Raw genomic sequence first — 13952 nt, 5'->3', positions numbered from 1 at the left:
ATTCTCCAGCATTTTAGTGTGAATTTCTCCTAATAAGCACATTTTTGTGTGTAGTTTTGAGTAATGTACATGTTTTTGCAAGTTGTTAAATTTATTACCCGCTGTTCACCACTTCAGAGGAGGAATCAGCAGAGAGGAGAATAGATGCCCTTTCTGTCTATTGCCTACTGTTGGTTCACATCATTTGTAAACATGTGTTGGTGCTTTCCTCCTAACAACTGGAAGCCCTGCTCCTGAAGCTCTCAACATCAGAGCCCAGGCAGAAAGAAGGTCTGTTTGGTAGTGGGGTCTGTTTAGTGCTGCTTGAACCAGTTTAAGACTTTTCCACTTAGCCAAGCTTTTAATTATAAAGAAACTGGCTTCAAGGGTTTTATCACCATTACATCCCAGGGTGGGTCACAACAATAGAAAATACTTTACTAAAACTAGTTTAAAACAAATGCATATAATGCATTTGTGTATGTTATTTTCACTAACACGTTCATTTTTATGCATACTTTCCCTAATATATTTTTTTTAAAAAAACATTTTGATTAGAGAACTGCATTGCAAAATTTGGGTATGAATTTCTAAGGATGTTTTTCGGAAAGTGCAGATTTGATAAATTCGGCTTTGAAAGCAAAAACAATCCAATTTCTCCCCATCCCTAATTTTGGCCTCCCCCAAATCTGAAGTGGTAAAGTCGTCTTCCGGAGCACTAGAATAATTGACAGACACACATGCACACACACATGCAGTCCTTTGCTCTGGCAAGTGAAGGAAGTGATAACAAGGTTTTCCAGGTGCTTTCCTTTAATGGGGTTTTACAACATGCACTTCTTTGCAAGGCTGTTTGCCTTTCTAATTAAAAGTTAAAGGCTGCATTTTACCAGCTGGAGAACTTTTGGTGTGAAGCTCAATGTGTTTGTTTATCCTACACCAGGAGGGAGGAGAAACTGTGTGTCCTTGCAGATGTTGTTCCACTACAACTCCCATCATCCTTGATGCCAGCAAACTTGATGCTGGCTGGGACTGATGGGAGCTCAAGTCCATCAACATTTCCTACTCCAGACCTACATCATTAATGATGTGGTGCAGCCCAAACACAGATAGACCTTCTCAGTGAGGACCAGGGCCACATTCACACCGTATACTTAAAGCACTATCATGCCACTTTATCAGTCATGTCTTCCCCCAGAGAATCCTGGGAACTGTACTTTGTAAAGCTCACTGAGTTGTTCCCCTTGCAGAACTACAATTCTCAGAGTTCCCTGGAAAGAGGGATTGATTGTTAAACCACTCTGGAATAAAGGTCTCCTAAGAATTCTCAGCATCCGTAACAAAAGGCTATTCCCAGGATTCTTTGGGGGAAGCCATGACGTTTAAAGTGGTATCTTTCATAGTGTTTTTAAATGTGTAGTGTATATGTGCCCTAACGTGGCATGAGCGTTCGGAAGGAAGAGTAATTCTTCTCCAAATAAACCAAGTCAATGTTGTGTCCTATCTCTCTGTATCCAAGTCTTTGCTGCCTTTTGCATGCAGAAGGTCCCAGGTTCAATCCCCAACATCTCCAGGTAGGGCTGGGAGATATTGCCTGCCTGAAACCCTGGAGAGCAGCTGTCAGTCAGTGTAGACAGTACTGAGCTAGATGGACCAATGGTCTCATTTAGTATTTATTTTATTTTATTTATTAAATTTATATACCACCTTTCATCAAGTGACCCCAGGGTGATTTACAACATAGAAGACAACAAACAATATATGTCGATAAACCTAATATCTATAGTAGGGATGGACGAGAATTTCAGTTCAGTTCACTTTTGAAGCTGAATTTATCAAATTTGCAGTTTATGAGAACCAAAACAGTCGTCTTTTGAATTTTGCACTTATTCGAATTTTGCAAACAGCCAAACACGGTTTACAAAAATGTATATGTTAGGGGAAAGTGTCCATGAAAAAAATGAATTTATGAATGAAAATAACATGCAAAATGCATTGTATGATGAGAACTGGCTTGCAAAAATGTGTACATTAGTAAAAAACGCCTACAAAAATGTGTTTATTAGGAGAAATTCACATCTAAAATGCTGGAGAATTTTCATGGGGATTTAAAACACACACACAAATTGCTGCAGAAATGTGGAGAACACATTTAAGGTTGGAAAAATGAGAAAAGGGGAGAACTGAAACTGGCAGAACTTTCCATCTGTAATCTATACCATACAAAATTAAAGCAATTCTAATAATTGAAAACCTGGCTCTTCAGGCAGGCCTTTGGGGTGGGTTAGGTTTTAGTGTTATTGCTGGAATTTTAAGGCTCTAATGTGAACTATATGTTTTTATGTTGTGCGTCACCCAGAGTGGCTGGACAACCAGCCAGATGGGCGACTAATAGATTTAATTAATAAATAAATAAGAAGCAATGCGTAATAAAATGTTGTTGTTATGTGCCTCCAAGTTGACTACGACTTATGGCGACCATGTGAATCAGTGTCCTCCAAGAGCATCTGTCATGAACCTCCCTGTTCAGATCTTGTAAGTTCAGGTCTGTGGCTTCCTTTATGGAATCAATCCATCTCTTGTTTGGCCTTCCTCTTTTTCTATTTCCTTCTGTTTATCCAAGCATTATTATCTTTTCTAATGAATCATGTCTTCTCATTATGTGTCCAAAGTATGATTACCTCAGTTTCATCATTTTAGCTTCTAGTGACAGTTCTGGTTTGATTTGTTCTAACACCCAATTATTGGTCTTTTTTGCAGTCCATGGTATGCGCAAAGCTCTCTTGCAACACCACATTTCAAATGCATTGATTTTTCTCTTATCAGCTTTTTTCACTGTCCAACTTTCACATCCATACATAGAGATCGGGAATACCATGGTCTGAATGATCCTGACTTTAGTGTTCAGTGATACATCTTTGCATTTGAGGACCTTTTCTAGTTCTCTCACAGCTGCCCTCCCCAGTCCTAGCCTTCTAATTTCTTAACTATTGTCTCCATTTTGGTTAATGACTGTGCCAAGGCATTGATAATCCTTGACAAGTTCAGTAATAAAATACAACATCACAAATACAACTATAAAACGTATTACATGCATAACAGCAACAACCTAAGAAGTAAGAGAGTTGAAAATCAGAAGCGGGCTATATAAAATACAAAAGCAATGAACAAGTACATAATTTGTTCTCGATATAAGGCAACCTCTTATGTTGCTGTGTGCTTAGCTAGAATGGTTTGGAGACAGTGGCCACATAGGCACCCTTGAGGTCTTCTCCTGGGACCCACATAGCCTCTGACCCCCCCTTCACTGTTCCATTGATAATGAGGTTGTGAGAGTAATAGGGATGGGATCCATTGGCCAGTACCAGCTCAAAAGCATCCCATCGACCTAACAGGCCTGTATTGATTTGAATTTGTTCTCTGTCTGTTAGCTTTTGCTTTTACCAGTTTTCCCCATATAATATCATTATGTCGTCATATAATGATATGAATATCAATATTTTAAAAGGAAATGTAGATAATTTTAAAGGAAATGTAGATAATGTAGTTGCCGCCCTGGGCTTCTGCTGGGAGGAAGAGCAGGATATAGATCAAATAATAAATAAATAAATTAAATAATTTTAAAGGAAGTAATTTCCATTCGACATTTTGAATGGAAATATTGATGAATGAAAGGAAATATTAATAAAATTATTGTTCTTAATATCAATATTTTAGCCTTGGAACACAGAAAATAGCCAGGGAAAATCACTACATAAAAATCCAATCCGTAATGAAAGAGAATAAGGGACTTAATGGAAAATTCTGTGCCAAATCCAATTTGGGCAGAGTCCTAGCACATTTCTATAGGGCGATTACCTTCTGTCCTCTTGAGTAGTAAAACAAGTTGGAGGGGGAAGCTGGGAGTGGGGAATTCTTTCTCCCTCTTCTGCTCTTTGTGCTATTCAGGGCTCCATTTAATTCTCCTAGATCTGATTTTTACCCAGATCCCTTGGGAAAGCCAAGTGCGTGTATGTGCTTTTTCTTTCTGTTTCTTGCTGGGGGAGGGGGGACTGATCCGGAGGCAGGGCCGGATTAAGCTGATTGGTGTTTGGGGCCCTCTTCTCCCTAACTTTCTGCTTTTTTTCGTGCAGGTTTGCCATCAGTCAAGATGGTGGCCGAGGTTTCCATAAGGGGCTGAAGCCTCTGCCGCCATCTTGGTTGATGGCAGCAATGCACGGGTGTAGCATGCATGTGTGCCATCAACCAAGATGGCGGCAGAGGCTTCAGCCCCTTAGGGAAACCTCGGCCACCATCTTGATGGCAAACCGCAAAAAAAGCGGAGAAAAAGGTAAGTGAAGCGGGGGGATGGCAGGCGGTTTGGAAGCTCTTGTCCCGTGATAATTTTTTTTAGCTTATGCACGGGCCCCCAAGAGCTCTGGGCCCCTAGGCTTCAGCCTACTAAGCCTAATGGATAATCTGGTCCTGTCTGGAGGAGATGGCGAGGAGTGATCAGTGAGAGTGGTGCCCATGGCACTTGCTCAACAATCCAAATGGGCCCACAGCCTTGAAAGGTTGGTGACCTCTGGACTACACAAAGGCAGTGAGGCAGGGCTGGCAACGTCACACCATCTGGGGGAAAACCTGCCTTGTTTTACATTCCACCACATGCTTGATGGTGATACTTTTTTATAAAAAAAAAAGACTAGCAATGGTAATCAGAGTTAACTTCTGGATTAATGGATGTTGTTTAAATCATGTTATCCATAACAGCATAAAGCAAGAGTGTTGGCCTCAGGCCTAGAGACTGAATGTAACCCTTCAGCTCTCTGGCCCCCAGGACTCTGTCCAAGCCACACACCTTCTCCTCCAGGTCATGCTCCTTCACTGTCCTTATTCCTTGAGTGTTTTTGCCTGGCTGAAATATATCCTTGAACTCTGATCCTGCCTCTTGCTTGTCTGCATCGAGGATAGAGAGGGGGGTGTTGAGTGTGTGTAGAAACTAGGCTATTCTACAAAGGTAACGTTCATTGCTCCCCCCATTTTATCTCTGGTCTTGCCCACCCTAGGGGTGGGATATGCTGGTTAATGTTGGTTCAAAATCTTTCCATCGACCTAAAAGGGCGGTATCTATTCAAGCTCGTTCTTTGTCCACTCCCCCTGCTTTTACTGATTCAGTTTTTTTCCCTTCTCAAAAGATGTTCATACTTTCAAAGGAAATGTTGATAAATGAAAGGAAATATCGATAAAATTATTGTTCTTAATATCAATACCTTAGAGGTGGGTTAAAAAAAAATGTTTTCAAAAATAATCGCGGGAAATGGTTTCATAAACATCCGATCCACAATGATAGAGAAATAAGGAAATTAATTGAAAATTCTGTACCAGATTCAAATGGAGAACATCCCCACCCACCACTGGCATGTGGCCCCCAGAAGGTTCCCCAGAAAGGAATGTGGCCCTCAGGCTGAGAAGTGTTCCCTACCCCTGGCATACAGAAAGCTCAGGATTGTAGTTTTACAAGGGTTGTTGTGGTTGTTGTTAACTTTATCTTTTCTTTCTGCATTCAAGGTCACCCCGATGTGGAGCAGCCATGCAAACCTAGCGTTAGAACATGGAGTCCCAACTCGGCAGTCATCAAGCAAACCGTCCCACCCGCCTGTCCCGAACCTCAGGGATGCTATCTGGAGCTGGAGTTCAAGTACCCGGTGATCCCAGAGTCTCTGACCATCTGGGTGACCTTTGTCTCCCCTGATTGGGATTCCAGCGAAGCCGTGAATGACATCAAGCTCCTGATGGTCAGCGGGCGGAACCTCTCACTCGGGCCTCAGAACTTCTTCTGCGATGTCCCCATGACCATCAGGCTGGACCCCAAGAAGGTGAATGAGGAAGTCTGCGCCATCCAGATCTACACCTTGGATGAGCACCTGGAGATTGATGCTGCCATGATGAGCTCAGTCCCACAGAGCGGACAGTGCACTGACTGCAGGCCTGTCCAGTACAAAGTAGCCCGGGACCCTCCTTTTCAGAAAGGCTCTCCGTTCATCATCTCAGACCTCAGCCGGAAGTTTGTGGACTCGTAAGTACCGGAAGCCAAAAGGAACGGGGCAGGGGAGACCTCTTGATTTTATCTGCACAAAGCTTGGCTTTGAGTGTGCTTTAGAAATGTGTTATTGTCATCATTAGTGGGCCCTGCAAGAAAATGTTGCAGTGATCCTGTTTATTGTTCTGGCTGACCAGTCGTGCCTTCTTTGAGGATACTCCAGATCATTCATCCCCTCGCCTGTTTCGTTTTGCTTATTCCCCTCCTCCCATAGTCAGCCAGCATTAAAGGTCCGACATAGTGACATAGGAGGCTGCCTTATCCTGAGTCAGATGACTGGTCCATGTAGCTCAGTATTGTCTACACTGACTGGCAGCAGCTCTTCAGGATTTCAGGCAGAGAGGCTACCTACCTACCTGGAGATGCTATTGGATTGAACCTGGGATCTCCTGTATGCAAAGCAGATGCTCTGCCAGTATGCTACGGCACTTTCCTGTGCTCACTGAGCATGTCCAGGCCTCATGCTGCTGTTTGGATCTCCCCCTTTATGCTTTTCCCTAAACATCAAGTTTTGGGGTGTGCTTCAGCACCGTTGCCTTCACCCCATGCTGTGTGTCCTCATCTTACTGTGGACTGTAACCAGGATCAAAAGAGCCACCCGATTAGTTTCACATAAAGGTCCCCCTAAATCCACTGATCCCTCCCTCCTCTGCCTGGGAAGACAGCTTGTTGCTCAAGAGAGTATCATATTTAATTGTGCAACCTGAATTTACTGGTATGTGATTGAATCCCACCCAAAAATAGCAGTGTTACGAACATAGGAAGCTCCCTCCTACTGAGTAAGACCATCGGTCCGTCCAACTCAGTACGGTCTACACTGATTGGCAGCAGTTCTGTAGGGTTTCAGACAAGGAGTTGGGTTAGAGGGTTAGGGGTTAGACTGTTGACTCCTGTTTAGAACTCTGCCGAGATCTTCCAGGGATTACTGATGCTCAGCAAATTCGAGTGGTGTGCCTTTCAGTAAGTGGTGTGGCTCCTTGTGGTGTAGGGTTGCAGTTGTGCGCCGACACTGAAGGGTTTGCTGCAAAGCGCCCTTGGAGAGGCCGTTCTGGCGGCAGCCAAGACAGCCTCCTGCTGACTTACATTTGGCTCTGGCTCGGGGTCAAGCCTCTGTGAGCAGAGGCTTGAGATAACACGACCCCCTGCCGTCTGCAAAGAGAGAGCCTAATCTTCCGTCTCTGTGGAATGCAGTCCATTTGCCGGAGCACATCACTGCAGCTGCCCTTGTGAGGGCATTCCTTCCCACTCATCCATCTCCCGAATCTGTCTGTCTGCTTGGCGTTTTTTTCTGAAGCCCTGCCAGCCAGAGGAACACTCCAGTTCTCAAGCACTCAGATGCGGCTGCCAGATCCACCTGTTTGGGGGTGGAGTCAGAGCAAGTTGACGGCAGGCAGAGCCCTCCAAAATGAGACACAGAGCTTTCGGGAGATCTTCGTACTGTTTTTCTACACAGGAACATGGGAAGCTGCCTTATCCCGGGCTGGGCCATCTTACCCCATATTGCCTCGTCCAGGGTGTGGAGCCTTTTTTTTTTCCTGTTGGGGGCCACATTCCCTCGGAGGCAAACTCTTGGGGGCCACATGGGGTGATGGGTAGGGCCAGAGGCAAATGTGGGCAGGGCATCCCATTCTCGCCCCTTTCTACCATCTCTCTTGCCACCCCTTCTCTCTCTTTTTACCATCTCTCTTTATCTGCTGCCCCTTATCTCTTTTTACCATCTCTCTTTATCTGCTGCCCCTTATCTCTTTTTACCATCTCTCTTTATCTGCTGCCCATATCTCTTTTTACCATCTCTCTCTCCTTATGCCATTCCTTCTCTCTCTCTCTCTGCCACCCCGTATTTTAGATCCCAGAGCAAATCTCAAACACCAAAAAACAACAACAACCCTCTCTCAGGGATCAAGAAATGCCACTAAAAGTGCTTCTGTTTGGGCAAGCCTACCCAGACATGTTGGGGTGCTCATTTGTCTCTCTGCAGTTGGAGGAAGGTTGCAGCTCAGTGGCAGAGCATCTTTCTGTGTGGGAGGTCCCAAGTACAATGCCCATCATCTCCAGGTAGGGTTGGGAATGTCCCCTGTCTGCAATCCTGGAGGGTCTCTGCCACGCAGCGAGGACAATGCTGATCTACTTGGACCAATTCTCTGACCCTAAATCAGCTTCTTTTTAGGGAAGGGTCGTAGTTCAGGGGTAGAGCACCTGCCTTGCATGCAGAAGGTCCCAGGTTCAATCCCTGGCATCTTCAGGCTGGAGATGTCCCTTGTCTGAACTCCTGAAGAGTTGCTGCCAGTCAGTGTAGACAATCAAGACACTTCCTATGTTCCTCCACCTCTTGCTTCATTTGGCCAGCCCTGCTGGGGCCTCTCTGTAAAACAAAAATCCTGAAAATCCTCTTCTCTGTCAAAAGTAGAGTGCAATAAATTGGTCTGTTCATTCGCTGTGGCTTTTTTAATGAGGCCAGTTGCAAATTTGATGGTAACTGGAGAAACTGGCGCACTGTGGGATGTTTTAGTGGGGCACAGAGGAGGCCACTAGAAACAGATTCCAAACCATTGCTGGACCACAGGAGACTCCCTTGTAGGCTCTCGCGTAACCCAAAGTGGATTAAGTCAAGGCACGGTGTCCCTTCCAAGGGAAACATGATGGAGTGTCCTTTTGGAAGAGACACCGTGTTTAGCTTTTCTACATGCAACCCTGTCTCTCCCAATTTACAAGAGATGTTCCTTATTTTCTGATCTCCGTTCTTGGTAAACCACTCTCCCTCTGTTTCCGACTCCCCTAATTGGTGAGGGAGCCTCCTGAAAATGTTGTTGGCGAGACTTTCATAGAATAGTAGAGTTGGAAGGGGCCTGTAAGGCCATCCAGCCCAACCCCCTGCTCAGTGACTGTCGGTCACTGTCTCCAGCAGTCCAGGCTTCAGTGCAGGATTCTTCAGACAGCAACGAGGCTGCTCCATTGGGGGGCGTGGGTGCTGTCCCGTTGACCTCGGTCTGCCTTCAGCCAGTGCCATCTTAGGAACAAAGGGACATGGGCAGCTGCCTTATACTGAGTCAGTCCATTGCTCCATCCAGCTCAGTATTGTCTACAGTGGCTGGCAGCAGCTCTCCAGGTCTTCAGGCAGGGAACATGAACAATCCCAATGCTACTTGGAGATGCCGGAGACTGGCACTGAGCCACAGCCGTTCCCCAACATCCAGTCTGGGGGGGGGTCAGTCTCTTCTTCTTGTGTCTCAGTGTTGCCATTAGAGAACTCAGTTGTGGGGAGGATGGGGACAGAGCTAGAATTAGCTGACTTTGCCTGTCAGTGGCTCCAGGTTAGGTGAAGGGCCATAGCTCGGTGGTAGAGCATGCAGAAGGTTCCAGGTTCAATCCCCGGCATCTTCAGGTGGAGCTGGGAGAGACTCCTCTCTAAACAGGCGCTGTTGGTCAGAGCAGGCAATGTGTTGGTCTCCCGGCCTTCCCAGTCCCAAAGGGCACCAGCCATAGCTGATAAACTGAGGAACTTGCTACCACAGAATGTGTCGTGGGCCACCACCTTGGACAGCTTCAGAAAGGGGATTTCTACATTCCTAAGCTGTCAAATGGCTGCCGGTCATGATGGCTGTGTGCTGATGAATGCACGTGCTTGTGGCCTTCCCAGAGGCATCTGGCTAGCCACTGTGGGGAAAAGGGGTACTGGCTTTGACAGGCCTTCAGGCTCATCCAGCAGGGAACTTTGTATGTTTTGAAGTGTATTGTAAGTGCGGAATGGATCTTTTTTTCTAGTGTGCGCTGTGCATGCATCGAAGACTATGGCACCTTGTGGTGCACAAATGCTGAGCAATGCATTGTGGGACAGGCCACGGCTCAGTGGTAGAGCATGTGCTTTGCATGGGCATTCATGGAGGAGGGGGCTTCTTTATTTTAACCATGATAGCTAACAGCCCCAAATTCAGAGGCGGTAGATTGAGTATGAGTTGCCAGAGAGGCGGACGATGTGAGAGGGTGGCTGCCTTCATGCCCTGCTTGTCTAGGGAATGCTCAGAATTCAGCCTGGGCCCTTTTAAGCTGAACTGAAGCTCCTCCCACCATGAGCAGCAGCTGTCTAGATGACCACTGAGATCCTAACCGAACCCATGGCCCCGTGACTTTCCAAAGAGCCGCATGGGGCTTGCTTTTAATCCTGCCTTTGCCTTGCCTCCTTCTCATAGTTCATAGGAGACTCTGACATCCAGACTCATTTGGGTCCGTCTGCTTCCTCTTGTGGTAGGACCCAAAAGTCCTTCGGCACATTTGCCTTTTAGACCGACTTTGTATTGAGAAGCGAGGTGGAGTGTGTATAGGGTGGGGAGTGGTTGGGGGGAGGTTGTTGTGTGCCTTTTGCACCTGTCCCCCCCTTTAGATGTCTCCAAATCAGTGGGAGCTGTGAACGCAGCTGAAATAACAGGGAAACGCAAGAACCGCCTGGGTTTTAATGTCTTTCTTTTGTTTACCATATCCTGCCCCGCCACCTCCAGCAGACACCTCCGCAGCCAAATGTCTCTTCGCTTTTTAGGATTTTTCTTTTTTTTAAAGAAGAGGAGACAAGACAAAAACAAAAACCTCTGCTAGGCCTATTTGTATAGCAAAGGACTGGGAGGAATGGGGAAATGAGGCAGTCCCGAATCCGCGTGTCCTAGAATGACCCTCCCCTCACTCCAGGAATGTAAGAAACATTTTTGGTACACTTCAAAGGTGTGGAAGGTTCAGCGGCGGTGGTGGCTGATTGGGACTGGCAGGGGGCGTGAAGCAGAGAGCCCAAGCGTAGGTGTAGCCAGAGCCAATGGTACGTAGAGCCAACTAAAGCTGTTTGGGCCCCCTGTCCTCCGCCCTGCTGAGCTCTACGAGAGCAGCACAGAGACTCAGGAGGAGAAAGCTGACAGGCGGGACCATCCCCTGGACTGAAAATAAGTAAAAAGGCAGACAGCTGAGGGCTGGCTGGGGCTGGCTGAGGTTGGAAGGGGAGTGCCCCATTTGCCCTTTGGGCCAGCCATCCTTGGGTGAGATCATGGAGGATCTGTACTGGAAATCCACAATTGCTATGGGTCGTACCCAACTAGGTTTTACTCAGAGCATAACATAAAAAAAAATCAATGAAGACCAGTTGATTTTTTTAAAATCACATTCCAAAGGCCTCTGTGAACAGTATAGTTTTTAAAAGAAAAGTTTTCAAAGAAAGCAGGGATGACCCTTGGCAGGCTTCTGTTGGCAAGGAGTTCCACAGTCCCTAGTAAAAGCAGACCAGATCTCCAGGGCATGGAGGACCACCAAAAGTCTCCCATCAGAAGATCTCAGTGAGGTAGCGCATAAGGAACCAAGCCGCCCATAAAGTACTTTGAGCCCAAGTTGTTTAGGGTTCTGTGTAATAACTGTTGACCCTGATCTGGTAGAGCCATGAAAATTAATGGATCTAAGTGCGTTACATCTATTAACTTCAATGGGTCTAGTCTGAGTATGAGTAATGTTGCATGTAACCCAGAGTTGTCTTTCTGGCAAATAAATAGCAACATAAGAAGAGCCCTGCTAGGCCAGGCCAGTGGCCCATCTAGTCCAGCATCCTCTTCTCACAGTGGCCTCTGGGAAGCCAGCAAGCAGGACCTTGAGCACAAGAGCACTCTCCCCTTCAGCAACTGGTACTGAGAAACATAGGCCCTCATCTGTGAAGTCAGAGCATAGCCATCATGACTAGTAGCCACTAATAGCCTGATTCTCCATGTAAAGACCAGAAGTTGTAACTCCCTGGGTGTGGGATGGACCACTTCAGACAGAAAGTGTCCTAGCCCTCTAACAGCTCTCACATGGAAAACAGAGACTCTTGTAAGACTCCCCCCCATTCTGATTCCAAATATTGCTATATGAGCCACTCCATTAAATACCAATATGGTGTTTGCTCTTTTGCACAGAGCGGTACATGGCACATGAGGAATTGGCAGGGGTGGTGGGAGAGTTCATCCTTACTCTTTGATAAGGATGGAGGAGCAATTTGAAATTTCAGTTTGCATTTAAAGGTGATTACCACTGTCTGGAACAATATGCAAACCAAAACACAGTCATCCTTCAAAATTTGCACTTCTCTGAATATTGTAGTGCAATTCTTCAGCTGTGAGTGGAGGCTGGTGGGTCCAATGTCAGTGGGGCAGTGAATCCGCTCTAGGTTTCACTCTGAACTTTCAAGGAACTGTCCAAGGTCCTGAAAGTTGAAAGCACCTTGAACAGCTCCTTGCAAGTTCAGACTAAAACCTAGAGCGGATTCCCTGCCCCCACTGACATTGGAGCCACCAGCCTCTGCTGCATGTGATGTGTACAAAAATCCAGATACTGCGGAAAAGTGTGCATAAAATGCGTATATTGGTGAAAATAGCATGAATTTATTTATTTATTTATTTATTTATTAAATTTTTATACCGCCCCATAGCCGAAGCTCTCTGGGTGGGTCACAACATCAAAATATCAACATACAATTTAAAACCACACATTAATCAATTTAAAACATAACTCATTAAATTTCCAAATAAACCTATACTAAACTAAAATACTAAAATACTAAATGCTACAATACTGAAATGCTAAAATGCTAGAATGCCTGGGTATTAGAAGAATGCCTAGAATGAAAATGGGTATTAGAAGAAACTGCTTGGGAAAAATGTGTATAACAGGTAAAATTGCGTACGAAAATGTGTGTATTAGGAGAAACTAGGAGTGGGGAAAATGAGAAACTGAAACTGACCATTTCTCCCATCACTATTGCACTGTGATCATGATGCTCACCCCCCCATTGGCCATTCACGCCGGGAAGACACCATTGGTGCTGATCACCCCACCCCCATCCTGAAGCAGTTATTTTAAAAGAACAAAACAGATATGTTAACTGGATGTGGGACCTATGGCTCTCCAGATGTTTTTTGGACTTGAACTCTCATTACTCCAAACGAGCATGGCCAGTGGTCAGGGATGACCAGAACTTGGGGTCCACCAACATCTGAACCACAGGTTCCCAATCCCTTGCATAGTAATGGACAAAATCCCTCAATTTCAGTTTCTGTCCATTTCTCTCTTTCTCTTTCAGTCTTAAATTCCATTCTCCGCCTTTCCACATTGGCTTGAGGTGTTTTTTTTTTTTTTAAAAAACTTTCATTAAAATTCACCAACGTTTTAGTACTAATTCGTATTAAATAAATGCATTTTTGTATGCCATTTTATTTAATGCGCACATTTAAACAAGCAATTTCCCTAATGTCTTTTTAAAATATTGTTTTCACTGAAATATGCAATTTTATGCACACTTTCCTCTAATGTGTGCATTTTTGTACACTTTCTTTTGTTTGAGAACTGCGTCACAACATTCAGAAAAGTGCAGATTTTGAAGGATAGCTGTGTTTTGGTTCATGTATCAGTTCAGGAAATGCAAATTAGGTAGTTTCTCATTAAGAAGCAAGCAAAATCAAATTTACCCTGCATCCCTGTGCCTCTGTTATGTAGCTTGACCCATAGTTAGCAGCGGAGCTTGCAAAAAGAGTTGTCCGTCACCTCTGCCTTTCAGGGGAACTGTCAAAGTCTAGGAAGGAAGTGTTGAAGGAGTAAGCATGGAAGAGCCAACTGCATGAACGTAGTGCATAGCCCTTCCCTGGCAACATGTGTTACAGCCATTGTGCATCATGCACCTACATGTACTAAGGCTCTTCAAAACTGCTGAATCCCAGGATCCTTTCCCTGTTGCCTGCCCCCCACTGGTTGATTGAGAGACACATTTTATTCTGCATTAAAGCTTGAGTTGGTTCATCACCTCAATTATGTGATTCAAGCTTACAAGCCCCATCTTAAAAAAAAAAAGCTAGTAAAGAAACATAGCCTTGATTTAAGGAGCCGTTGGACAGAT

The 13952-nt window shown here is 45.2% G+C and overlaps 1 protein-coding gene across 1 annotated transcript in view; it reads left to right on the top strand.

Moving 5' to 3' along the window:
* PAPPA (pappalysin 1) overlaps positions 1 to 13952 on the top strand; it is a 284791-nt gene that overhangs the window by 93470 nt on the left and 177369 nt on the right. The window contains exon 7 of the mRNA XM_061604307.1: positions 5530 to 6037. Within this exon, the coding sequence (XP_061460291.1) occupies positions 5530 to 6037 (508 nt within the window). The remainder of the gene's footprint in view (positions 1 to 5529; positions 6038 to 13952) is intronic.

The sequence above is a fragment of the Rhineura floridana genome, chromosome 20 (assembly GCF_030035675.1).
Source record: "Rhineura floridana isolate rRhiFlo1 chromosome 20, rRhiFlo1.hap2, whole genome shotgun sequence".
NCBI lineage: Eukaryota > Metazoa > Chordata > Lepidosauria > Squamata > Rhineuridae > Rhineura > Rhineura floridana.
Note: the sequence above shows the minus strand (reverse complement) of the source record. Positions and strands in the feature narration are given on the sequence as shown.